At 48.1% G+C, this 27,572-nt stretch overlaps 1 protein-coding gene across 4 annotated transcripts; it reads left to right on the top strand.

The window, feature by feature from the left end:
• The first annotated feature begins 249 nt into the window (after nucleotides 1–249).
• MANBAL (mannosidase beta like) lies at nucleotides 250–26,740 on the top strand. 4 transcript variants are annotated; one of them, XM_030309645.1, is made up of 3 exons: nucleotides 250–288; nucleotides 10,790–11,002; nucleotides 25,808–26,740. In XM_030309645.1, exons 2-3 carry the CDS (start codon nucleotides 10,853–10,855, stop codon nucleotides 25,913–25,915), a joined length of 258 nt encoding a protein of 85 aa, XP_030165505.1. In that variant the 5' UTR covers nucleotides 250–288; nucleotides 10,790–10,852; the 3' UTR covers nucleotides 25,916–26,740. The 4 variants fall into 4 exon arrangements, with proteins under 4 accessions (XP_030165505.1, XP_030165506.1, XP_030165504.1 ...); XM_030309646.1 differs by lacking the exon at nucleotides 250–288 and adding an exon at nucleotides 6,168–6,188; XM_030309644.1 differs by lacking the exons at nucleotides 250–288; nucleotides 25,808–26,740 and adding exons at nucleotides 6,830–7,102; nucleotides 11,987–12,186.
• Nucleotides 26,741–27,572: the final 832 nt, after the last annotated feature.

Here is a 27,572-nt window from a genome sequence, read left to right as displayed (position 1 = left end):
ACGTACACTTGATCTTAGCCAAAAGGCCGAGAAGCGAAAAAGTTATAAACGTACAGACGTCTGTAAACATCTGCCGAAATGGGCCGAGGACAAACGGGCTTAGAGAACCGAGGACGTCTGTACCGCGCCTCCCCAGGGCTCTCCCTTGGGATCAAACCCACACAGTGGGGACAAAGACCGGAACCCCAGCAGCGCGGGCGGAGCGGAGCCCGCGGGTTGCTCCACGCGTCACTTCCGGGATCCGCCGCGGGGAACCACTTCCGGGGGAGCGGCCCGGCGGCGCGGGAGGTAAGTGCGGCGGCGCGGCGGCCGGGCTCGGGCTCCGGGGCGGGGCGGAGTCGCCGGGGTGGCGGGAACGTTGAGGGGGTTGGACTCTGGCGCCCGCGGCCCTGCTGCTCCCGGCGGCGGCGCTGCTCCGCCGGTCCCGGGCACGCTCGGCGCGCGGCGAGAATAACTTCCCGGGGCGCCCCTCAGGAAGTTGCTTGCAGAGGGGAGTTTGAGTCCCTGGGAGATGGACGGCCTCGCCTCTGCCGCCTTGAGCGTTGTTCCGAGCCCGGGCCCGACCCCAGCGCTCGCTGCCGGGACCTGGCCTTTCCTTCCATCCGTGGAGTATGGGAGGCGCTCGGGCGCCGGAATCAGTCCGGCCAGAATTCGACTGCTGAGTGGGCCCCATAATGCTGTGTGTTGCCCCTCTGGTCCTCAGTTTCCTCCTCTGTAAAATGGGCGCATAGCTTGATCTGAGAATTAAATGAGATGGCGAGTGCAGAGCGCTTAGTAGGTGCACAGTGCGTGTTTGTTGGGTGAATTCTTTTAAAAATTTATTTATTTATTTTAAATAATCTCTACACCCAACCTGGGGCTGGAGCTCACCACCGCGAGATCAAGAGCCCCTGCTCTTCCGACTGAGCCAGGGAGGCGCCCTGAGAATTGCCCCTGTTCTTAAGATCTTACCTTAGGGTAGTGCATGTGTCATAATGAACCAATATTGATAAGTTAGTGTTAACTAAAGTCCATGCTTTATTCACAGTTGCTCAGTTTCCGCCTAATGTCCTTTTTCTGGATCCTATCCAGGATACTCTATTATGTTTAGTAGTCACGTCTGCTTGTCTCCTCTTGGCTGTGATAGTTTCCCAGACTTCCTCGTCAGCTTGACAGTTTTGAGTATTACTGGTCAGATATTTTGTACAGTGATCCTCAGCTGAGGTTTGTCTGATGTTTTTCTCATGACTAAATAGAAGTTACAGGGTTTGGGGAGGAAAACCACAGAGGTAAAGGGCCATTCTCATGACATCATATCAAGGGTACGTACTATCAATATAAATGGTCACTGTTGGTGTTAACCTGGATCACTAGCTTGAGGCAGTCAGGTTTTTCCAGTAAAATTACTCCCCTTCCTTCCCTCTTCCATATTGTACTCTTGGAAGAAAGTCATTACATGGAACCCATACTTGAGTGTGGAATCATGCTTCACGCTTAAAGTCAGATGAATCTACGTAAATTATTTGGAATTCTCCATAGGAAATTTGTCAACTCTGCCCTATTTATTTATGAACTTATTCAGTTTATATCAGTGTGGTCTCATATTTATTTTCATACTTTGGATTCAATCCAGTGCTGCTTTATTTTATTGCTCAGATTGTCCCAGCTTCGGCGGTTGGGCACTCCTTTATCCCTTTGATGTACCCCGGCACGTGTGTTTTTTGTTTTGTTTTGTGAACACCTTCTGTTCCAGGTTCATCTTGTACATGTCATGCCTCAGTCCCAGAATTAACCATTTCCCCAAGGAGCTTGGTTCCTTTTATTGGAGAAAGTATTAAATGCCAAGACCTCGGTGCTAGGTGTGATCATTATGCCCGTGTTTCCAGGCCTTCAGTGCAAGAGACAGATGTGTGTGTACTAACTTGTATATATACACACGTCTATAAATATTTCTCTGTGGAGTCACCTGTATCTATATTAAGCTAAATACGGGTTCATACTGATGTCTGCAACTCTCATCCATTCCACGTGGATCATTCTAGCCTCCTCCTCTGGCTTATCTGTGACTAATCTTAGCTCCCACCATCTACCATCCATTTACCCAATTCAGTTTCAGTATACATATGTAATGGCTTCAGAATTGTTAACCTCTATCCCCTTTGGGAAATAATGTTATCAACTAGAGTTGTACAAGTGCAATTCCTTTTATCTTTAGTCCACAGACTCCACTCATTTCCAAAGTTACTGAGGTCAACACCTGATTCCCCCTGCCCTTTCAGTGAAGTTGTTTAATACAGTTGTCAAACATTTCTCTTTTTTTTAAATATTTTTTAATATTTATATATATATATATATATATATATATATATATATATATATATATATTTGAGAGAGAGACAGAATGCGAGCAGGAGAGGGGCAGAGAGAGAGGGAGACACAGAATCCAAAGCAGGTTCCAGGCTCTGAGCTGTCAGCACAGAGCCCGATGTGGGGCTCGAACTCATGAGACGTGAGATCATGATCGGAGCTGAAGCCGGACACTTAACTGACTGAGCCACGCAGGCGCCCCATACATTTGTAAAACATTTCAGTTCAGAACGTCACATTTTGTGTTCCCTACTGGGATACCTTGACCTCCTAAATGATTTTTTTAAAACATTTGCATCCATTAAAGTTTACTCATTGTGCTATAAAGTTCTATGCATGTTGACAAATCCTTAATGTCATGTATTCACCATTACAGTATCATACAGAATAGCTTCACCTTCAGGGATTATTTTTAACTTCTTTCAGATTTCACCTCAGCAATGCCAGTAGCTCTCTCTTCAAAATATGTCCATAACCCCAGAATTTACCATCTCCACTTTACAACCAGGTGCAAGCAGGTCTTTTGACTGTTACAGCAGCCTCCTAAGTGGTCTCCGTGTTTCTTTTCCACTCTTACCCCTCTGCAGTCTGTTGTTCTCAACATAGCAGCCAGAGGGACCATTTTAAAATAAGTCAGACCATATCATCTTCTTTGCTAAGTAGCTTCGAGTGGCTCCCCTTTTATTAAGGGGAGAAGCCAAAGGTCTTATAATGGCTACACAGCTTGCTCACTCTACTGTTCTCCTGGATCATCAAGTTTCATTCCTGACTCAGGACCTTATCCTCACTATTCCTCTAACCTGGGATAGTCCAGCAGACATTTAAATGACTCATTCCTGTGCTTTTTTTTTTTTTTTTTGCCTCTGCTGAAATGTCACCTTCTCAGAGAGGTCCTTCCCTCACCGTCTCATATAAAATAGCACTCCCTCTATATTTTCTCCTAATACCTTTGACATTGTATTACGTGTGTGTGTGTGTGTGTGTGTGTGTGTGTGTGATTGGATGAAATTTCATTTGGATGAAAACTCCCTGGCAGGAGTCAGAATAATATCGACACATAATAGGTGCTGAATAAATATGTATCCAATGAACGACTATCTGAGACCACTAGAGTCTGGCATTCAGAGATGAGCCTCAAGGGTTCTAGTAGCTTATGAAATTATTTGCCATGTTTGGTAATAGATGAGTAAGTAGTTTTTATTAAATTCTGGTAGGGGTAAGAGATTTCCACAACGTGTGAAAACCTCTGCTCTTAAAGTGACTCTGGCTAGAGTCACACCGGAGGATAGTCAGCTCTGCCCTGACTCACTGGGAAAGCCTAAGCAGGCCCCAGGCTTCTCAACTACTTCTCATTGTTCAATGAGGCATTTGGTTGAGGCATCTGCTCTTGCTTTCATGGTGGGAGACAGGCATAGGCATCGTCATTTACCAAATATTTGAGTCAGGTCCGGACCAGGGCCTTATAGTGAGCAAGTGAAAAACATTAAGACTCCAGACTCCTTACTTCTCAGATAACAAGCAATTGGTTTTGAATTTTGGCCTAGAGCACACATACTTGGATGTAAATGGCTACAACTGAAATAAAGCTTCAGGATACAATATTGATCCTTACTATTACGGTATTTTCTGTTGTTATTTATTTAATTAAAGTGCTAGCTAATGAAGGGAAAGGGAAAACGTGCTGGATACAGCCCCCTAAGTGGTTTCCATAGCTCACCTAATGGGTCACAGCCTGTAGCTGGAAAGCCGTCGACCTGGTGGGGAAAGCTCAGGCTCTGGAGGAGCCAGCCAATTTGAGCCCTGACTTTACCACTCATCCACCAAGTAATCCCTGGGCAGGCCATGTAACCTCTTCAAGCCTCAGTTTCCTCATCCTCATCAGCAGTAATACCCACCTCCCCACTGGTTGGGAAGTGAATGAGATACTGACTGGGAAGTGTCGTGCGTATCCGGCAAGTGATTCGCTCCTTGCTGTTGCTGCTACCGCAACAGTGGCCCGGGGAACCACTGGGCACCAGGCAGCCTGAGGGCAGCCGCCTCCCACTTGAGATGTGAAGGATGAGTAGGACTCATGTGACTTCTGTACTCAGGAAAGGAAGACCCAGGGTACTGGCAGGAAGGCCGGGAGGTCAAACACAGGGGTGCAGAGAAAGCTAGGGAAGTGTTCTAAAGCATACACTATATGTGTAGAGCGTTTGATGTTTCCCAGGACCCTTTTACAACCACCCTCCCGTAACACCTGTGCTGTCCAGTATAGGAGTCCTCACTTGAACAGCAGCGATTTCCATTTTCCTAGTCTCTTCTGATCTCTGGCCGGTGAAATCACTTTATACGTGGTCACGGCCGCAGGGTTTATATAATTGTTTTCTTTTTTCAGCTCATGTTATTCTCAAAGACTTTATGCTGGCCTGATACGTGTTGTTTATATTTGCCATTGTAGTGAAGGGGGACTGTGCCGGGATGCGCCATAATCGGGTTAACTGCTTTACTGTTGGACATTTTGGTTGCTTCCTGTTTTGCAGCATAATGAATAGCATTGCCATGAACTTTTTTGTACCTGAAGCCTTTTTTCTTGGTTTGAATTGTTTCCTTGCTGTAAATTCTAGGAAGTGAGTTATTCAGTCAAAGGATATAATCACTTTTATGGCTCTTGTTATAGGTTGTCTTACTGCCATTAAAAAAAAAAAAAAGAATCCTAAATGCATTATAGCTCAGAATAGAGATGATTGTCATTTGGCTCCTGAGAACATCGAGTCCCCAGGAGGTCAAGAGATGGGCCCAAAGTGTAGCTAATTGCTGATAGAGTCTGGCTTTTTGCCTCCACCCCCAGGCCCCATCTTTTTATGATATTCCAAACATTCATTAACAATGTTGCTGTTCAGCAGAGTTCATCTAAGTATCCATAAGTTCAATAGGCTTGTTACAGCTTTGGGACCAAGGGCATTTTTAAAAATGTATACTTTATGAGCTGCCACTGTGAAGGAATGTGAGCTTTTTCTTACACCTTGGTGTTCGCGTGGTGGTGCCCTGGCAGAGCCGCGTGTTTCCTCCAGAGAAGCTGTTCTCGTGGCCACCCTGGAATTCACTTCGGGGCCAGTTCATGAGCCACCCCAAACAAGCTGCCTGGTGTCTGAGCGGCATACCTTGTATTTGACCAAAAATGGTATTCCTGAGCTCGAGGCCCCACCTGATTCACCACACTTGGATCCAGATGAGGTTGGGTTCTTTCCAGAAGTCAAATCCTTCCTGGGAGGAGGAAGATCTGCCAGCTGTGAGGATTTTTTTTTTTTTTTTTTTTTTTTTTTTAAGAGGGGCCTTGGGCTTTGAAGGCAGCTCCCAAAGAGAGCAGAAGTGATGGGAGAGTGGCCACCCTGTTGGCTCAGGCACGTGACCTTCCTGTGTGTCCAGGACAGTGTGAATTTGCATAGGTCCCACTCTGTTTACTGAGAAGGTGGCTTTGTCATCCTTTAGTCACTCCCTGGCGTTGGGACAGTCATGCAAAGCAGTGATGCTGCAGAGCCAAAGTGGAGGAAGGTCTTAGAACCTTTTCTTTTTTTTTTTTTTTTTTTTTGAACCTTTTCTTCAGCCCAGAGCAGAACGTTTTCTTTAGCCCGGAGCTATGCCACAGGAACACAGTGCAGGCCACTTTGGGTCATTTTACATTTTCTAGTAGCTACATTTAAACAGTAAAAACAGGGCACCTGGGTGGCTTAGTCCCCTAAAGTGTCCAAGTCTTGACTCTTGATTTCCGTTCAGGTTTTCATCTCAGGGTCATGAGTTCAAGCCCCATGCCAGGCTCCCTGCTGGGTGTGAAGCCTACTTAAAAAAGTAAAAAGAAAAAGGTAAAAAAATTTTTTATTGTGGTAAAATATATATATAACATAAAATTTACCATTTTAACCTTTTTTCTTTCATTTTAACCATTTTAAATTATTTTTTATTAAACAGGTTTTTTTTAATGCTTATTTGTGTGTGTGTGTGTGTGTGTGTGTGTGAGAGAGAGAGAGAGAGAGAGAGAGAGAGAGAGAGGAGAGACAGCATGAGCAGGGGAGGGGCAGAGAGGGAGGGAGACACAGAATCCAAAGCAGGCTCCAGGCTCTGAGCTGTCAGCACAGAGCCCGACGCGGGGCTCGAACTTGTGAACTGTGAGATCATGACCTTAGCAGGAGTCGGACACTTAACCAACTGAGCCACCCAACGCCCCTCATTTTAACCATTTTTAACTATATAGTTCAGTAGCATTCACAGTGGTGTCTAACCATCATCACTATCTATTTCCAGAACTTTCTCATCATCCCAAACCGAAACTCTATCCATTAAACAATAACTCCCCATTCCTCCTCCCCCAGCTCCTGCTAACCTATAGTCTAGTTTCTGTCTCTAGGCTTTGCCTCTAGAATTTGTGTCTGTCTCTAGAATTTGCCTATTCTAGGTACCTTTTAGAAGTAGAATCATACAATATTTGTCCTTTTGTGCCTGGCTTGTTTCACTTAGTATCATGCATCATGTTTTCAAGCTTCATCCATGTTATATAGCGTGTATCAGAATTTCAGTCCCTTTAATAGTTGAATAGTGTTCCTTTGTATGTATGTACCTCGTTTTGTTTATCCATTCATCTGTTGATAGGTTCTTGGTTGTTTCCATCTTCTGGCTGTTGTGAATGCAGCTGTGAACACTGGTGTACAAGTATCAGTTTGTGCTCCTGCTTTCAGTTATTTTGGGCATATACCTGGGAATGCAGTTGCTGGATCATATGGTAATTCTTTTTTTTTTTTTTAAGTTTATTTATTTTGGGGGAGAGCACGAGCAAGTGTGCAGGAGTGAGCCCACGTGAGCAGGGGAGGGACAGAGAGAGAGGGAGAGAGAGAATCCCGAGCAGGCTCCGAGTGTCAGCACAGAGCCTGACATGGGGCTTGAACCCATGAACTGTGAGGTCATGACTTGAGCAGAAATCAAGAGTTGGATGCTTAACTGATTGAGCCACCTAGGCACCCCTTCATGTGGTGGTTCTAGGTTTAACTTTTTGAGAAGCAACCAAACTGTTTTCTAGTTTCTATTTTCACTCTAGTATAATTTCACTCTAGTTTGTATTTTGATAGTGTTCTTTGATGCACCAATTTTTAAATTCTGATGAAGTCCAATTTATTTTTTATTTTGTTGCCTGTGCTTTGGGTGTCACATCAAAGAAATCATTGCCAAGTCCAGTTTCATGAAGATTTTCCCCTACGTTTTCTCGTATGAGTTTCATAGTTTTGGCTCTCAAGTTTAGATCTTTGATTCTTTTTTTTTTTTTTAAGTGTATTTATTTATTTTGAGAGAGGAAGAGAGCGTGAGCACAGGAGGGGCAGAGAGAGGTGGGGAGAGAGAGAATCCCAAGCAGGCTCCATGCTGTCAGCACAAAGCCTGATGAGGGGCTCAATCCCACAAACTGAGACCATGACATGAGCCGAAATCAAGAATTGGATGCTTAACTCACTGAGCCACCCAGGTGCCCCATATCTTTGACTCATTTTTTAGTTCGTTTTTGTGTATGCTATGAGTCTAGCCTCATTATTTTGCATGTTGCTATGCAGTTTTCCCAGCACCATGTGTGGAAAAGACTGTTCTTCCCCATTGTGTGGTGTTGGTGCCCTTGTTTGAAAATCAGTTGACTACACGTGAGGATGTACTTCTCAGCTGCCTATTCCGTTAGTCTATATCCTTATCCCAGTGCCTGATTTGCTTACTGTGGCTGTCTAGTAAGTTTTAAACTCAGAAAGTAAATCCTCCAATTTTGTTCTTTTTCAAGGTCAGGTGAAAATAATACAACTTAATCCAGTATATCATTTCAACATGTAATCAATATAAAAATCTCGTTAATGAGACATTTTACATTTTTATTTCCTGCTAGCTCCTAAATTGAGTATATATTTAACAGCCCTCTCAGTTTGGATCGGCTCTGTTTCAGCTCGCAGTAACCACATGTGGCTCATGACCACCATATTGGACAGCTCAATTTTAGCAGGAAATTGCATTGTGGCACAGATCTCTGAAAATACAGAGGGCTTTGGAGTCAGGTGGGCCTGGTTCCAAAGTAAGTTTGCCCCTTTCTCATTGGGGTGGGCAGGAGGAAGACGCTGTTAGGTGCCGTGGTCGAGGGGAAACAGTTCAGTCATACCAGGGTAAGAGGATGGCAATAAGGAGGGCATGCTGGAGAGGTGACCCTTGAGCTCAGCCTTGGAGGTACAGTGGGGGCTTCACCATGCAGTCAGAACAGAAAAGGGCATTCTTGGAAGAGTGTGCAGCCTGGGCAGAGGCCCAGGATTTTGTTTTTATTTTTATTTTTGAGACAGAGCATGAGCAGGGGAGGGGCAGAGAGGGAGGGAGACACAGAATCCAAAGCAGGCTCCAGGCTCTGAGCTATCAGCACAGAGCCTTACGCGGGGCTCGAACTCACGGACTGTGAGACCATGACCTGAGCTGAAGTCAGACGTTTAACTGACTGAGCCACCGAGGTGCCCCAAGAGGCCCAGGATTTTGAAAGAGCCCGGGCTCTTGGAGAACTATAGGCAGTTCTTTCGGCTTGACCAGGGTATTAGGAGTGGGGTCCCTGCTGAAAGCAGAAGCTGGCTGAGGCTGGACCTGTCACCACTGGCCACCACCATGCCCCCTGTCATTCATGTCCCCAGCATCTCTTATTTGGGTTGCTGGCAGTAGCCTTCTCACTGGCCTCCTGTGTCTACTCTGTACCCCCTCATCCCACCACTTAAAATGTAAGACACTCGGGGTGCCTGGGTGGCTCAGTTGATGAAGCGTCTGACTCTTTTGGCTCAGGTCATGATCTCACGGTTCGTGAGTTTGAGCCCCGTGTCTGGCTTTGTGCTGTGGAGCCTGCTTGGGATTCTTTCTCTCTCTCTCTCTCTCTGCTCCTCTCCCGCTCTCTCTTTCTCTCAATAAATAAGCGTTTTTTAAAAAGTTAAAAAAAATAAAAAATAAAATGTAAGTCACTCTAGGGGAGAGTGGGGAGGTTCCTCAAAAAACTAAAAATAGAAGTGCCCTACCATCTAGCAATTGCAGTATTAGGTATTTACCCACAGGATACAAAAATACAGATTTGAAGGAGTACGCACAGCTCAGTGTTTATAGTAGCATTATCAACAATAACCAAACTATGGAGAGAGCCCAAGTGTCCTTCGACCGATGAGTGGATAAAGAAGATGTAGTGTATATACATAATGGAATATTACTCAGCCATCAAAAAGAATGAAATCTTGCCATTTATGACGTGGATGGAGCTAGAATGTATAATGTTAAGCAAAATAAGATAGCATACTTTTTCAATCAGAGAAAGATACCGTATGATTTCACTCATGTGGAATTTAAGAAACCAAACAGATGAACATATGGGAAGATGGGGGGAAGGAGAGAGTAAAACAAACTGCAAGAGACTCTTAACTATAGAGAACAAACTGAGGAGGGTTGATGGAGGGAGGTGGGTACTAAGGAGGGCACTTGTGATGAGCACTGGGTGTTGTATGTAAGTGATGAATCACTGAATTCTACACCTGTAACCAATATTACACTGTATGTTAACTAAAATTTAAATTTAAAAAATATGTGTATATATATATGTATGTGTATATATATATATATATATATATATATATATATATATATAAATGTAAGTCAGATCATGTCACTTGTCTGCTCAGAACCCTTCAGTGGCTTCAGTCAGTTCGGAAGTGTCAGGGTCCTAGTGGGTCAGCCTGCACTCCTCTCTGACTCTCTGATCTTTCTTCCTTCCCGAGCATTCTTCTCTGACATTTTGGACTCGTTTCCCTACCCCAGGGCCTCGACACTTGCCTTTCTCTCTGCCTGGATATGCTTCTCTCATGTGTTCCAGTGGTTTGCTTACACTTCGTGTCTCTGCCACTCGATTCCTGTCTCTCTCAGAGCCCTTCCTGTCTGTCACCCTGTACAAATTAAAATAGTACCCTCAAGTTTTGTTCAAAACAGCTGTCACTAGCTGACGTAGCATGTCTGGATGCATTGCCTGCCTGTGCCCTGAGATGTAGGCCCCAAGAGAGCAGGGATTTGTCTCTTTTGCCCTCTGTTCAGTACTTGGTGTTCAGTAAGTGTTTGTTGAATGGATAATTGGATGAATAAGTGAACGAATGAACAAAACCTGAAACATAGCTGGCCTTCAAACGTATGTTGATTAGAGATTTGTGTTGAAGTGTTTGCATTTACTTATTTATTTTCTCTAACTTGGAAAAATTTCAGACCCACAAAAAAGTTGAAAGAATAGTCCAACGACTATCCATATGTATTCTACTTAGATTCAAGAATTGTTAGCATTTCACTATAATTGCTTTATGTATTCTTGCAAGTTTGTGTGTGTTTGTGCAAGTGGAACTATTTAAAAGTCAGTTGTAGAAACATGACACTTAACCTTTGTGTTTAGAAGTTGGCTCTGGAGGGTGGTGAGTCAGAGGAGACCGACCGAAGGCAGCAGGCGGCTGAGGTCATGGCCTCCGACCTGGACTTCTCACCCCCCGAGGTGCCCGAGCCTACTTTCCTGGAGAACCTGCTACGGTACGGACTCTTCTTGGGAGCCATCTTCCAGCTCATCTGTGTGCTGGCCATCATCGTACCTGTTCCCAAGTCCCACGAGGTGGTGAGTTCTTCCCTGTGAGCCTCCACTCCTCAGACGGGGTTCTAGGTACTAAAAACAGCACAGCAGAGAAGATCAGTTGGGACGATGTCACATTCCCACCCAGTGGCCTCGAACCACGTGACCAGTATTTTATTTGTTCACATGTGTTAAGCAGGTTTTTATTTAGTGCCTACTACATGTCATCCTGCTTCGAGATGTAGTATCTGTCTTCATGGAGCTTCTAATCCTTGAGAGAAGGGCAGATATGGAACAAGCGTGCATGTTGCCATAAGTCCAGGGCACTTGTGCCGGTGTGTATCAAGGGGAAGGGCCTGATTTTACTGGGGCAGGGGCCCGCCTGTTGCCCCTCCCCCAGGGAGAGGGAATTGCATTTGCAAGGACTCTAGTTCAAGTAACTGAACGAAGGTAACTGTGGCCAGAGCACAGAGGGGTCATGATGAGAGGTGCAGCCAGAAGAGTGGGCAGGGCCCAGAGGGTTTTAAGTAGGAGACTGACATGATCAGATCGGCTTTTTGTGGTTTTGACGTTTTCCTATAGGTCTCTTTATCCTGTAGCCATTCACACTCCTTCTACTACCCTCCGTTTTCTCATGACATTGATCTGTTGGAGAAAGCAGGTCATTGTCATCTACGATATCCATATCCAGGATTTAGCTGATTGCCTCTGTGTGGTGTCATTTAACATGTTTCTCTGTTCCCCATACTTCCTATTAATTGGAAATTCAGTCTAGAGGCTTGAGTCAGCTCCGATCAGGTTATTTGGTAAGAACACCTCATAGCTGGTGCTGTGAACTTCCTGTTGCATGTCATCAATGGACATGTGTCTGGTTGTCACACGTTTAGAGATTCTAGGATTGATCAGTGGATTCAGGTGGTGTTAGCTGATCCCTCTATTAAAAAATCCCCACTAGTCTTTCACCTAAGTCGTTTTAGCATCCCTCGATGATCATTGCTAAGTTCCATTATTTCCTTCTGCTTTTACTAGCTGGAATTCTTCAGTGAAGAAGACCTTTTCTTCATTGCTTGTATGGTTATTCTGAAACGCTATTCATAGTAAAGGCTGGATAAATTATTGCTTCTTTCCCTTTATAATTTTCAGAGCAGTAAGTTTGGACTCCAGCAGCCTCCAATCTTGACCAATGAAACTTTGATTTTTATATCATTTGAACATATATTTTTATACATTTGACACGTTTTTAGTTTTTTTAATTACAAAAATTTTTAATGTTTATTTTTGAGAGAGAAAGAGACGGAGCATGAGTGGGGGAGGGTCAGAGAGAGAGGGAGACACGGAATCCAAAGCAGGCTCCGGGCTCTAGGCTCTGAGCTGTCAGCACAGGGCCCGATGCGGGGCTCGAACCCACGAACTGTGAGATCATGACCTGAGCCAAAGTCGGACACTTAACTGACTGAGCCACTTAGGTGCCCCTTTAGTTTTTTTAATGCTTAGATGGTCTCAATGGGAGCCTCATCAAGTTGTGTGAAATATTGTCTACCAGGGAAGTTCATTAGAGACTCATTGCCTAGGACTTAATAATATTGAGTGTACGTTACATAAGCTGCTTATGGACAAAATTCTAGACTTCCAGCAGGAAAGCAGGTATTCAGCATAAACCATATTGTTTGGTTTAGGTACAGTGAGTCACTCTTACCAGTTCTGGGAATTGTAGGAACCACCCAAAATCCAATTTCACTGGTGCCCTCCAAGGGCCAACCTTGCAAGTAGGCTTTTCTAAAGAAAGCAGGTTTTTGTTTTTTTTTATGTTGATTCTATTCTGCACACTTATAATATATTTATTATAACTTAAAACTGCATCGTTTTCTACTACTAACAGTAAGACTCAGAATGAAATTTAAGATTTTTCTGAGGGTCTATTTGGCCTTAGCATATGTCCCAGTAGGGATGTATGGTCAGAGTACTGTGTTTAGTAATTCTTTTTTTCATATAGTTATACTCCCATCCTCATATGAATTTAGCTTAATTTGCTTCAGCTTGTTTTGAACTTTTACATGTTTTTCCTTTTTGATTTAATTAAAAGATATAAAATGTGTATGTACACCATTTTCCCACATCAAAATGATACAAGATAAAATTGTCTTCAGAAACAGAAGTCTCCTTTAATATCAATATCCTCTACCCTATTCCCTTCCTCCCTCCATAGGTAACCATTTTTATTATTTTTTTAAATTAAAAAAAAAAGTTTATTGGGGTGCCTGGGTGGCTCAGTCAGTCAAGCACCCGACTCTTGATTTCGGCTCAGGTCATGATCTCACCATTTTTGAGTTCGAGCCTTACATCGGGCTCTATGCCAATAGCATGGAGTCTTCTTGGGATTCTCTCTCTTCCTCCCCACCCCCCCCCCATAAATAAATAAGCATTTTTAATAAATATTTATTTATTTTGAGAGAGTGAGCACGTGTGCATGTGTGCACACAAGTTGGAGAGGGGCAGAGAGAGAGGGAGAGAGTGAGAATCCCAGGCAGGCTCTGTGTTCAGTGAGGAGCCTGATGTAGGGCTTGATCTGACTGCAAGATCATCACCTGAGCCAATATTAAGAGTTGGACACTTAACCAACTGAGCCACCCGGGCACCCCCATTTTTATTATTTTGATTTATTCTTCTTTTGTTTCTTTTTGGAAACATAAGCAAATGTGTATATATGTGTGTGTGATGTGTATGTACATACGTACATATGTAAATATTCTCCCCTTTGACACGTAAAAGATAGCATACTATTAAATACAGCTTCACATGTTTCTTTTTCGCTAAACAACATAGAAGATATTCTGGAGATCAATTTTTCTTGGAGATGACTCTGTCCCAGAGATCCTGCTCACGTAGCTGGGAGAGTCATAGCCATTTACTGATGCAGTGGGGAGCCCTGGCAAAGGAGCCACTTGGGGTGTAGCTGGGGAAAGAGCGTGCTGAGTTCAGTTTTAAACAGGTGCCTTTAAGATATCCAGGTGGTTCGGGGGCACCTAGGTGGCTCAGTTGGTTGAGCGCCTGACTTTGGATGGGGTCACAATCTCGCGGTTTGTGGGTTCGAGCCCCACATCAAGCTCGCTGCTATCAGTGCAGAGCCTGCTTCGGATTTTCTGTCCCCCTCTCTCTCTGCCTCTGTCTCTCTCTCTCTCCGTCTCTCTCTCTTTCTCTCAAAAATAAACATTAAAAAAGAAAAGATGGCCAACTAATCTTTGACAAAGCAGGAAAGAATAGTCAATGGAATAAAGACAGTCTCTTCAGCAAGTGGTGCTGGGAAAACTGGACAGCGACATGCAGAAGAATGAACCTGGACCACTTTCTTACACCATACACAAAAATAAACTCAAAATGGATGAAAGACCTAAGTGTAAGACAGGGAGCCATCAAAATCCTCGAGGAGAAAGCAGGCAACAATCTCTTTGACCTTGGCTGCAGCAAATTCTTACTTGACATGTCTCCGGAGGCAAGGGAAACAAAAGTGAAAATGAACTGTTGGGACCTCATCAAAATAAAAAGCTTCTGCACAGCGAAGGAAACAGTCAGCAAAACTAAAAGGCAACCAATGGAATGGGAGAAGATATTTGCAAACGACATCTCAGATAAAGGGTTAGTATCCAAAGTCTATAACGAACTTACCAACTCAACACCCAAAAAACAAATAATCCAGTGAAGAAATGGGCAAAGACATGAATAGACACTTCTCCAAAGAAGACATCCAGATGGCCAACCAACACATGAAAAAATGCTCCACATCACTCATCATCAGGGAAATACAAATCAAAACCACAATGAGATACCACCTGACACCTGTCAGAATGGCTCACATTAACAACTCAGGCAACAACAGATGTTGATGAGGATGCAGAGAAACAGGAACCCTTTTGTGTTGCTGGTGGGAATGCAAACTGGTGCAGCCACTCTGGAAAACAGTATGGAGGTTCCTCAAAAAATTAAAAGTAGAACTACTCTACAACCCAGCAATTGCACTACTAGGTATTTATCCAAGGGATACAGGTGTGCTGTTTCAAAGGGACACATGCGCCCCCATGTTTATAGCAGCACTATCAACAATAGCCAAAGTATGGAAAGAGCCCAAATGTCCATCGACGGATGAATGGATAAAGATGTTGTGTGTGTATATATATATATATATATATATATATATACATATATATATACACACACACACAATGGAGTATTGTTAGGCAATCAAAAAGAATGAAATCTTGCCATTTACAACTACGTGGATGGAACTGGAGGGTATTATGATGCTAAGCGAAATTAGTCGGAGAAAGACAAATATCATATGACTTCATTCATATGAGGACTTTAAGATACAAAACAGATGAACATAAGGGAAGGGAAGCAAAAATAAGATAACAACAGGAGGGGGACAAAACATAAGAGACTTAAATATGGAGAACTTGCTGGAGGGGTTGTGGGAGGGGGGATGAGCTAAATGAGTAAGGGGCATTAAGGAACCTACTCCTGAAATCATTGTTGCACTATATGCTAACTAATTTGGATGTAAACTTAAAAAGAAAATAAAAAAAGAAAGAAAAGATACCAGGTGGCTCTGCCAAGTATGCAGAAGGTCTCTAGCAGGAGGAGGGTCTGGGCTGAGTGTCCATCAACATGTGAGAGTCGAGATGTACTTGAAGTCGGGCGAGGACGAAGTTTCTGGGCTGAGAACATGGGCTGAGATGAGGAGAGGTCCAAGGCTACAGCTGCGAGGATTTAGCATTTAAAGGGCAGGCGGGGGGAAGGCATAGCCAGTGAGGGCATCGAGAACTTTGGTGAACATGGACATGGGCCCGTGGCCTCCGGATGGTTCTGTCCATCTCTGTTTCTTATTCTGGTATTTGGAGAAGGAGGTCACGATTGGAGTGTTTCCACCCACAATTGTATCACACTCTAAAAGCGTAATCCCTGTGCTCTGGGGCTCTGTCCTCCCAGCCTCGGCATGCTATTGGCGATTATAAATAACAAACATTTTTACTGTCATTGGCCACTGATGAAGCCAATGCTAAGAGTCCCAAGGGAGGGAGGTGATGAATGTTTTTATTTTGTAGGCAGAGATGTAGAGTCAGAGGTGTGTGGCCTTTTGGAGAGCTGCTGCTCACCTCCTGTCATGTTCTTAACCCTTCCAGGCTAGCCACAGAGGCCTGGGTCAGTTCAGCAAACAAGGGAAAAGGGGTGCCTTTTCCTCCTCTCTCTGCTGTCCTTAGCGGCGCAGTGGGTTGCGGTCTTTTGAGACGGGGAGTTGACAAAGGGCTCAGCAATATGCCTACTTCCCCACTCTGCTATTTAGAGGTTAATTGGGGACAACAGCTTCGTCTTTTAAAATATAAATAGAGTACATAACATCTCATTTTAATTTATCTTGCAGTTTAGAGCAGTAAGGCTCGCATAAGTGAACTGTCTTCATGGCTGAAGCTTACTGTTTTAGCTTTTTAAAGCTTTTCAGTGGATCAGTAGCAACAAATAACAGTAGCGGTCATTAAACTTTTTATTGGTGCCTCAGGCCCCCAGTTATGCAGAGACTCTGCTGGTAGCTTTCCTCAGGGTGCCCCCATCAGGCAGCCTTCTCGGACTCCCCACACTCCTAAATAGACAGAAAGGGACACGGCACTCTGCGCACAAGCCATCTCATGAAGGGAGGGTGGGCGCTGAGCCTGTGTTCAGGGATTGAGCCTGACAGCTAGCTGGGATGTGGGATTTGGATGGGGATGGAGAAAAGAAGATCTTGCTTGGAGCCAGGGAGCTCTTAGGGAGGAAGGGTACCTGTGGAGTGAGAATAGCTGGTGGGGACCCCGGGCAGCCTGAGGGCAGGAGGGAAGTGGAGGGTGCCAGGAGGTGGGAGAGGGCAGAAGTGGGGGTGGGAGGACCCAGAGAACAATCTCGCTCTTTTTGACGGTTTGCTTCGGGCAAAATCATCCCTCTTGCTTGGCCTATAGAAACAAGGTTTATTAGTGGCTTTTTGGGTCAGAAGATAATATTTTGTGGCTCTAGATGATGGGAAAGCCTTTGAAAAGCGAAAGAATGTCTTTCCTGTTGTTCCAGTAAGCCGATTTTTTGCAACTAGTTTATGACTTCAGTACTTCAATACTTAGCAGATTATTTTGAAAGCTCTTTTGGGGGTAATCAGGGAAGAAAGAAGGAACACATACGAATGCTTCCCACCCCACCCCCTTCCTTTTCATAGTGGGAGTAAGAACCAATTTGCAAAATGAAAACTAAAGTCCTTCCAGTCCTAAGCCAAATGAGAACTGTTCTCGTCAACACCTCATTAAACTAAGACCTGAGAAAATAAACATTTGTGTGAGAATGATTGAGGCCTGGGCCACACTTAATCCAAGCATTTTCTTGTTGGTTGGATTCTAAAGTATAAGATCGTAGATCCTTACACCGTTTCTCTCTAGTCCAGGCTGGCAGGTACATTTCATCTCTCGTGCCATTCTGATGGATTTTGTGGTGGCCATAGTGAAAGGCTTCTGGGCTGCTTCTAGGCTCCAGGTAAAGCCTCATTGATGTCTGCTGTGAGTAAGGGCCTAGGGAGTCCTTGGGCTGGTCCACTACTTTCCTTCTGTCTGCGCCTGCCTGGGGAGTTTTCAAAGGCCTGGACTGCCCCCATAGAGATTCTGATTCTGTTGTTCACTGTAGCCTGGATCAGTATTTTCTTGAAGTGTTCTGGTGGTTCTATTATGCAGCCACTGGTCCAATCTTTAGACGATTTCCCTGAAGCACAAACCCAATTTTGGGAGGGTAGGAAGTGTTCAGTTCTACATGTGTTAAGATTGAAATGATAGCAAGACGTCCAAGTGGGAAAGAAACAGCCAGTGAGAAGTTGGGGATAGAGGCCTGGGAATTATTTTATCAATATGGCATTATTACTTGAAACCCTGAGAGTGTGTTGCTGAGCTTTTCAACAGAAATTAAGATTCAGAAAAGGCCTGAACCTGGGGCATTCCCAACCTGCTTGAAGTGGTTTCTGTGCAGTGTGGATATACTGAAAAGATGTACTGAAAAGACAGCGGGTGCTGTCCCAGAGCGGGGGTGCAGCTGGGCCTCTGGAAGGGGTGAGAACCAGGGACTCTGTCACTCACCATCTGCATCTCCTCTGTATTCCCTCCCTGTCCATCTCCTGTCTTTCATTTATCTTACCAGGGCCCTGCTTCCTCTGCTCACTGTCCCTGTGGTGAGATGAAACATGGCCACTAACAGCTTCCAAAGTTTATGTCTTTCAGCTGCAGCATCTGGAGGCTGCCTTCCTGCTTGGTCCCAGTTCCAGAATCCCCAGGGAAGGAACTGTGGCTGACCCAGCTTGGGACAGCTATGGCCAGTGTGGCGGGAGGGGAGGGTCCCGCCCCAGGAGGGACAGGGGTGCCGTGCAGACAAAGCTGGGGTCTCCGTTCCTGTCGCTGTCTCAGGAGAGACAGGGCAGAGCGGCAGGCAGAGGGGACTGTGGTCTCCCTGAAAACCACCGTGGTTCAAGGAGAGTACGTGTACAACCCAGTCCCCATGGGGACCGCACAACAAGAACTACTGAGCGACCGAGGAAAGGCTGCTCTCCTCCAGAGTTCGGCTTCAGTGGAACAAAGTTCTTAACAGAGTTCCTGGGTCCCTGTGGGTCCCTGAATAGGCTTCAGAAGTTCACAGGGTCCCTGAAATTGTGAACAAAAATGTGCTAGATATCTTTATGCTCAGGCACATTTTCTGGGAAGACAGGCTATAGCTGTTCTCAGTTTGATGAGGTGGGAGCCAAATTCCAGGAGTTTAAGGAGCAGGTAGTGAGGAAATAAAGGCAGCACGCTCCTCTCCCCCTTCCCCAAAAGCCTGCTGGAACTTACTCCCAGCCTCTTTCGGATCAGTTTCTACACAGAATGTTGATCCAGTTAACCCTAAGCAAGTGGGTGTTGACTTTTGGTTCAGCGACTCACCTAGCAGATAGGAATGGTTCCTCTGGCAGTGCATCACAGACTCTCCTACTGGTTCGAACGCTGACTGTTCCCATCTCTTCATGTGTTGGGTTCATGTCTCCCCAGCCGGCTGCCAGCCCCTAGCCGGTACCTTCAACTCGCACTCTGCTGTCTTTGTGTGGATTGCCACAGTCTCTTCCTGCAGTAATGGGGACTCTGTGTTGAAAGTCAGAAACAGCTCCAGCAGTTTTTCCAGAAAGAAATTGTATTGGTTCTCAGAACTGGGAATTTCAAGGCACATCTGGGTGCAGAGGCTCAAAAGGTCTTCAGGGCTCTGTCTCCGTCTCCTGGCTTTCCTGTGAGTGTTGGCCTCATTCTTAGGCACTCGTCACAAGTCAGGAAGATGGCTGCAGCAGCCCCAGTCTGCATCCTTACTGCTCATGGTTTATAAGCAAGTGAAGCCATCTCTCTGCCTGTGCTCACTTTCCAGGTCTCATGGAAGTCCTCTGCCTGGCTCTGGCTTGGCCACGTGCTTGCACCTTGCCCCATCGATAGGAAGGGGCAGTGAGTACCATTTCTGGCCAGGCCACATTTAACTGGCCACAGGAGTGGCCAGCGTGACTGAGAGTCCCCCTAGAACCGTATGGGATAGAGAAATGGCAGAGCCCCAGTGCAAAAGGGGGTGTTGGGCAGACAGAGACAACTGGTGCCCAGCATTGTGATCCAGTGGAGAACTCACCAGAATTGACAGCAAGAGTGGTGGCTTTCAGTGTGATGCCCACGTAGACTTCACTGTCAGCCAGAAAGCTCTGCAGATTTGGAGCCCTAAAAATGAGGGAGCCTTCCCAGCTCTGGCTGTGGCCTGGAAGTTCAGGAGCCTTTTGGAAAATTCCGCCTGGGGTTGCCAGAGTAAATAATTAACTTGGGCAAGTGTATATTATACCTACTCTCAACACCTTAGGAGACAGCCTCGTAGAACTAACTTTGCACTTCTGCCCTGTATTTTTTTTAAGCTTGGGAGCAGTTTGCAGTTGAATTGGGCAGCAGGGTGTTTTTTACTTAACGAGCCCTTCTGGAGAGATTGCTGTGTGGCGGGCAGGGTGACGGTATAAACATGGTCTCGAGATGTGTGCCGTCTCATGGGAGAGACAGCCGGACGCAAAGGGCCACAGCCCAGCCGGTGGGACGGGCCTGCAGTCGTGCTGAATTGTGTCTGGAATGAGCTCCAAGGCTGTTCTCTGTAATCACAGTTCTTGCCTGCCAGGCGCATCCTGGACACTCCGTCTTCGTGCGCCTTGTTGAGCCACCATGGAAGGCCTCGCCCACGCCCTGTTTCGGCCAGTCCTCTCTCCCCCTCAAGGCCAGTGCTAGTTCTACCCCTGCAAGGTCTTCTGGGGGGGGGGGGCACCCCACCCAGGCCTGGGGCAAGAGACCAGGACCAACAGGAGCATCGGCACTGGGCACGCCCTTCATGTCCCTGAGCCTGTGTCCTGAGCTATAAAAGGAGGGCGTGCAGACCCAACCCAGAGTTCTTGGGGATCAAGTGAGATAAGGTGCGTGAGGGTACCTGAGCATAGCACAGTGGTTTTCCTTCCCGGGACCACTTGAGAGGAGAGAGTGGTTTCAGCCCGTGTGGAATGACATTCTGTCCTGATTTATCGGACTCAATCCACACTGAACTGTATAGTGGAAACCATAAAATCCTGAGTGCCTTCCCTGCTGGAAGGGATTTGATGCATTGTGGCGCAGATTCGATTATTCGAATCTGATGAATAGCAGCAATTTTCTGGCCTCGTAAGCAGCTGTGGAACTGCTTCATTATTGATGAGGCCTGTGTCCACAGAGGACGGGTGCCTCCGCAGAGCCCGGAGCCACCTGGCGGGGGAGGTTTCCTGATCCTCCCGGTGGTGGTGGCCATGGCTGGCCATGGCGTGCTCGCTGAGGAAACTTAAAACTTGCCTCAGGTGAGGCCCGGAGCTCCCAGATTTAAAGGTGGGGCTGTGGTACTCGGAGTCTGCCTCGCTTGTACCAGCAACGTGCGTTTGAAATTACGAGTCAGTCATTCATGCAGAGTCGTCCTTACTAGCTAAGAATTCGGAGCTACAGCTCTTTGTGGCTAGGACCCCAGAGTCTTATCATGTGCCTAAGAGCTGCCTTTTCTTCCCTGTAGCTTGGGGGGAAGGTGGCTGTGCCCCATAGGACCCGTCACCGAGACTCAGCCTCAGTTTCCCTTCTTGTCAAATGAGCTCACAGTGGCTGGCTCATTGGGGTGATGGGGGCTCAGTGAGCGGACGCTTGGTGCGCATCACTAAGCATGTGCTCTCTTCATTACCCCGTGGTGCCTGGCACGGAACCTGCATCCATTGGGTGTGGATAGATAGGTGGGGGTGCGGGGAACCTAGGCAGAGCAGGAAAGGGAACAAAGCAGTGGGTGATACTGGCGGGCCGGCAGCCTGGGGTGACGGAGTGGGCTCTGTGAGGGGGTGTGCCAGGGGGCAGGGCCGGCTCTGGAGTGGAGTGGCCCTGGAGGCCACAAGGAAGGCCTTGGAATTTGTCTCCTATGAAGAGGGAACCAGAAACATATTAAAGCGGAAAACAGACATGGTTGGGACTGTTGTTCTAGAATAGACTGAAAGCGGTGAGGTAGGTGGCGAGGAGAGCGTGTGGGAGGCTGACACAGTGAGGGGGCAGACCGCGGGCTGTGACCTGGTGCAGCAGTGTGTGTCCAGGGGGGCCGCGTGGATTCGAGAGACCCTCAGAACGTAGAGCGGGCAGGACCTGGGGCCGATGGGATGCGGGGGGGCACGAGGGGGCGGCGAGAACTCAGAACCGGCTTGGAGGTTACTAGCTTGGGTAACTGGGTGGGTGACGATGCCAGAATCTTTGATGGGGAGGAGAGGAGGAGGTCTGGGGTGAGGAGGAGACAGATCATGCATCCAGATGACTCGATGACGGTAACATGTACATACGCCCACAGAGAGCTGCTTTCAGCTGTGGGAAACAGAGCCTGGTGCGGGGAGCACTCACCCGCCCTCCTGACTCCTGTGGGAACCTCAGTCACAAACAAGGGGTCCGAGTGACCCATCGACAGAATCTGGAACAAGCCATTCTTGTCGTTCCACACGGCCACCTGTAGAACCTGTGGTTCCAGCCGCTACTAAATAGAGAATAGATTTCACAGTTGACTCTGGTTCTCAGTCTCCAGCCCTGAGGTCCCGAGGAAACCGGGGACAGATGATATCCTAGAGCCGTTAAGACCGCACTTCACGTGCTGGCACCGCTGCTCACCAAGTGACACCTTGGGCAAGTCACACGATCTGAGTGTTTCTTTCATCTGTACAATGGGACTCGTTATGGCACTTTGTGAGGCTAAAATAAGGTATGTACACACCATATAACCCAGGGCCCGGCCTCCTGTAAACAGTAGTATCAGCAGCCGTTGTGGCTGTTGTTGTTGTTATTATTACCGGTGGCTATGTCTGGCCATGCTTCTGGGAATGTATATTGGGTTTCAAAGCTGCTTATGTCCTCTGTGCCCATGGGAAAACTGAGACCCAGCACTAAACGTTATGTACATATATTTGTAAATATTTACTGAAGTTATCTCTATGCCCCAAGTGGGGCTTGAACTCAGCAACCCCGAGATCAAGAGTCACATGCTCTACTGACTGAACCAACCAGGCACCCTTAAGTGTGTTCTGTTTTCATGATGATAAACAAGAGTGAAGTCCCCATGGTTATGGGAGATCTTGCCTGATCTTCCATTTCTTTTCGTTTCCCTTCCCTTCCTTTCCCTTCCTTTCCTTTCCCTTCCCTTCCCTTCCCTTCCCTTCCCTTCCCTTCCCTTCCCTTCCCTTCCCTTCCCTTCCCTTCCCTTTTTCTTTTCTTTTCTTTTCTTTTCTTTTCTTTTCTTTTCTTTCTTTCCTTTTCCTTTTCCTTTTCCTTTTCCTTTTCCTTTTCCTTTTCTTTTTCTTTTTTCTTTTTTCTTTTCTTTTCTTTCACAATTGAAGCCATCCCAAGGAGCTCACAGCTGGTAGGGGAGACAAACAGGAGAATATGTTACTGTGGTAAGGTAACAGTGGCAATGCACAGTTCCTCGGTACTGGGGGTGGGAGGGGGTAGGGGTGAAGGGAAGGATGGACGCTGCTGGAGGTGGAGGAGCAGGGAAGGAAGGCTGGATGGTGAGTAGGAGTGTGTTCTTGTCCTGGGCCACAGGGAGGGCTTTGCTGGGTGGCCAGGAAGGGCGCTCCTCTTATTAAGAGTGACTGGCAGAAACCCCGACACCTGACCCAGTGTGAGGTCTAGAGAAGAACCCAGAAGAAGCTGGAGATGTGGCCTCCTTAGATGCCATCCCATGTGTGGGGCATGGGACCGTGGGGGATAGAGAGCCCCCTGGAAGGTTTAAGGTGGGGGGATCTGTGGCACTGAGCAGAGAGGTCAGTTAGCAGTGGAGGGACCAAAGGAGGGACTTTGGTGCTAGAGAGGGTGACCAAGTCAGGAGGTGGAAGGGGTTGTTGAATCACCGGTACCTGGTGACTGATTGGACAGTTGGGAGGAGAGAGGGCTGGGGTTACTGGGACTCCAGTTGCTCTGCCTCGGGTGGGGAGGAGGACCCGGCCTGCTGGAGAAGGGGCCGTGCTTGGTCTGGGACAGTGGGGTTGGAGGTGCCTGGAAGGTGCCAGTCCAGTCATCTGACAGACAGCTGGATTGGGAGCGAGGCCTGCTCAGGAGAGAGAAAGATAAGGTGCCTAAGAGAGGGTCTGAGGGAAGCACTGGGGATGACAGCCGTCCCTGTGGATTCTGAACTGGGCCCTACTGAAAGTGGAGGAGGCACCCAGCTTCGAGCTTCGAGTGGCGGGGGAGGGGGGCTCCATCTGTGGAGATCCTGGCGGGCTTGGCAAGTTCCCTGTGCATAAGCCATCGTCTCATGGGGCCTTTGCCTGGGGCACTCAGGGACTGACTGGTTTCCTCTGGCCTCATAGGTACTGCAGTGGGGACGGTTTCCAGCTCCCAAGGTCTCCAAAGGCATCGTGCCTTGTGGGGTTTGCCTTAAACAGTAGCCTTCCTGCTGTGCTCTGCAGCCGGCAACTCCTGCACTTGACACACTGGCTCCTCTGAGGTTTTGTTTTGTTTGTTTGTCTTTCTAACAGGCCAACTTTTTTTTTTTCTTTCTTTCTTCCCTTTTTTTTTTTTTGGCCAAGTTACATTAACAGTATCACACAAGTAGATAGGCTGGGAAAGTCCAGAGCCACCGTCGGAGACCTGGCCAGGGGAGGGACCAGCCCCCTCATTATCTTGGGAAGGTCACCTGCGGGTACCCGGGGCTGGTCTGGGCCTTTACATCTGGTGTCTCTGCTGGAGGCTGGCAGGGTGGAGAGGAGGCAGTGATGGCTGATGAGAGGGAGCCGACGATCTCTGGAGTAGGCCAGTACGTAGGTGTGGACTGCCTCTCCCAGCCACGGTCACGCGGCTTCTGTGAGCACATAGCTTAAGGTGCAGGGCCAGGGAAGGGCAGAGAGCAAAGCAAGCTGGAAGCTGGGAGTCGGCCGGTTAAACACGGGGAAATATTTTTCTCTTCCAGAAGTGTGCTCCTTCTTAGTATTCTTAGTCTGCTTTTTATTTTCCCGTTTTTGATAAAAGGACACAGGTACTGAGAAACATTTCCTTTCTGTAGTGCTGGGGACAGCGGGCCGTGGGGGGTGTGGGGAGCGTGGGCACCTGAATAAAGGGGCAGCCGCTGCCCAGCCCATTTTTTTCCACCGGGGGATTAGGGGCCAGCGTTACTAGGTGTTTAAAGTTTTCAAGAAAAGCTAGGAGTCCAGATTGAATGGGAAGTCTACCAGTTGGCTCAAATGCTTAGAAATAAACACTGCAGGCCAACTGAAGTCTGCCTGTGGGCCGGAGGAGGCCCGGGGGCTGTGGTCAGTGTTCTCTGGGCTGGACCTGCCTCGCTAGCATCCTGCCTGGCCGAGGCACAGCGTGACTTATCACCCAGGGGAGGAGGGAGCACTTGACAGGACTGAATCCACTCCAGATTCTTGGACATAGGCTTCTGTGGCTGTGGCAAGCCGAGTCCCTCGCCTGGAGTCCTCTGTCTTCATCTGTGCAACGAAGGCCAGGGCTGGATCTGCGGTTTTGAACCTTTTTTTAGCAGCAGGACCTCTGTGTAAACCAGATCTTACAGGGAACGAGTCCCGACAGATACAAACCAGGGCTGCCCCAGTTGTAGGGAGAGTCTGGAGTTCCGCCCAAGGCTGCCCTCTGCCCTCCCCCACAGGGCACCTCTGCCAGGCCCCACAGAACACAGTGTGGGGGTTGCCCACCTGCCGGCCGGCACTCTCCACCCCTCCCGGCCCTGGCAGTCTGTGGGTTGAACGGGAGAAGGAGAACAGCAGGGCCGGAAGGAGAGCAAGCCACAGTGGGTCTGTCCCACAGCCGGCTCCCCACCTGCCATCTGCCCGGGACCAGCACAGGGCCAGCAGCCAGCCGGCCCCGGGGCGCTTTCCATGCGTTTTGCCTCCTCACCTCAGCCCTCCGGGACGTGCATCACTATTTCCATCTCAGAGGTGGGTAAGCCAAAGACACAGGAAGGGGAAGTGAGTTGCTCACAAGGTCACTTGGCTGGTACGCAGAGGAGCCTCAATGCCACCCAGGCCTCCTGAGACTCCAGAGGCTGCCTCCTCCCTTGGGGCCTCTTCCTCTGTTCTTCACTGAGGACCGCCCTGCTCCCCCAGGGGCAGCCCTGCAGACCTGCGGTCCGGGGTCCCGGCGCTGACGGTTCCTGCCCCTGGTGTTTCTGTGGCAGTGTGCTTTAGTTTGCGAAGCCCCCTTCAGACACAGTCTCGTTTTGCTGGTGTCAGGCTTGACTCGTCTAAACGGGACTCTCCTTTCTATTGCCATGCAGGAGGCAGAACCCTCCGAGCCTAGAAGTGTGGAGGTGACGAGGAAGCCCAAGGCTGCTGCTCTTTCTGCCAGCAAGAGGCCCAAGAAGGAGGCCAAGAAGAAGCGGTAGAAGAAGAGGCCTGCGGAGCCAGGCAGGCGGGGCGTGGGCCCAGGGGGCAGCCCTCCCGGGACTCAACGTCCTGTTCCCTCCTTCATCCCAGGGGCAGGGCTGAGGTGGCTGGGCCGCTCTCTGACCACAGAGATCTGGACAATCGTGGCAGTCCCCAGGCCCCAGCTGGGCAGTTCCACTTCCTTCTGCTTCCGTGACAGTTTAGAGCCAAGGGGACTGAAACCCCCTACGAGCAGAGGCTGTCTAAGAAGTCCGCCTGTTCAGAAGTTGGGCTGGCTCAGAGTGACACTTCCATGCTTAATCATTGTGGCCAGCCTTTACTTACCCACCTTGTGGATTTACACTACATTCTAGAGTCATGATCTCACGCTGACAAGCACTGCCCCTCCCATTACTCGTGCACCGCAGATCTGCTCACCAGTCACCTTTGTCTCTCCTAGTACAGAAGGAGCCAAGCCAGGCCTTCCCTGTTTGTTTAGGTCAAGACACCACGGCCACTGTGATGGTGGTCCCAGAGGCACGACAGCCAGGTCCGAAGATGCCTGGTGTGAGAGCCTGCAGGAAAGCCGGCCAGGGTTGTGCTTGGTTCTCTGGCAAATGGAAGGGACTTGGCCCATGTTCTTGGGCCCAGTCTTTCTGAGCCTCTGAAATGGGGGGCTTGTCAATCTCAGACCGACCTCTTTTTAGCCCATCATGGTACATTCAGTGTGTGCCTTTTGGCTTCCATCTGACACGTCTCCACTTCCCCTAATTCTTTCAACCCCAGAACAGTGAGGAAGAGTCATCTGGGCAAATAAACATCAATAAACTGCCTCCCACGCTGGACCTCCTGTGTGTTGCCTGCTGCTGAGGGAAAGGGGGAGGCTGGGTCCCTGCCCTGGGTATAGGGAAGGGGGTCCCCCAGAGAAGTGGGACAGTGGGGCCGAGGATGGCCAGAGCAGTGCTTTAGACCGAGCCGTTCTGGGACAGGTTTCAGGAAGGGTCCAGCCAACTGCTTCATGTGGTCCTTAGTCACTGGAAACAGTCGTGAACGTCCATGCGTGTGTGAGAGTTTCCCTCGGGGCTGGGCCCCACTCACTCCCCAGTTCCCATTGCCAGAGGAAGACGCTGCTTGTCCTCCAAGTGGCTTGAAAAAAACCAAGTAGAAGGCTCACATGGCGTGGAGTGGGTCATGCAGGTCCAGTCACGTGCCCTGAATCATCTGCCAAGGAAAAGCCCTGAGCTACGGTAACTCCGATTTGCCAGGCTGCTTTTCAGTTTGCCAAACACTTTCCCGAATGTTGTCACAACCAGTGAGGAGCCTGTATCACCTCCATTTTGGAGATGGGAGAATGAAGTCCAAAGTGATTGAAAGTGCCAGAAGTCAGGCTTGGACCAGAGTCCACGGCCCTTTCCTTGGTATTTAACAAATACTCAGTGAATGTCCGTAGGCGCAGTGCATAAACGTCCCCACTAAGGTCTGGGAAGTCTAGGGGCTGGAGCTTCCGTGTAACAGGACCGGGAGTGGCCAGACACTGAGTCTCTTGGGTGCCTCACACCAGGGAGGCACCGGGGTTGCAGAAAGGAGGAACCAGGTTTCTTGCCAGAAACCCAGGTGCGCCTAGCCCAGTGGGAGACTCAGATGTGGAAACTGGCTTGGGGTGGGGAGTTGTCCAAA

This window comes from Lynx canadensis, chromosome A3 (genome assembly GCF_007474595.2).
Source record: "Lynx canadensis isolate LIC74 chromosome A3, mLynCan4.pri.v2, whole genome shotgun sequence".
NCBI classification, from domain to species: domain Eukaryota; kingdom Metazoa; phylum Chordata; class Mammalia; order Carnivora; family Felidae; genus Lynx; species Lynx canadensis.
This window is presented reverse-complemented; position numbering and strand designations above follow the sequence as displayed.

Excerpts from the sequence above, each read along its gene's own strand:
- MANBAL (XM_030309643.1), top strand. The coding sequence starts at position 7,082 with ATGCAGTTGCTGGATCATATG. Across the intron at positions 7,103-10,789 it reads TGCAGTTGCTGGATCATATG|AAGTTGGCTCTGGAGGGTGG; the intron begins GTAATTCTTTTT and ends CTTTGTGTTTAG. Across the intron at positions 11,003-25,807 it reads TTCCCAAGTCCCACGAGGTG|GAGGCAGAACCCTCCGAGCC; the intron begins GTGAGTTCTTCC and ends ATTGCCATGCAG.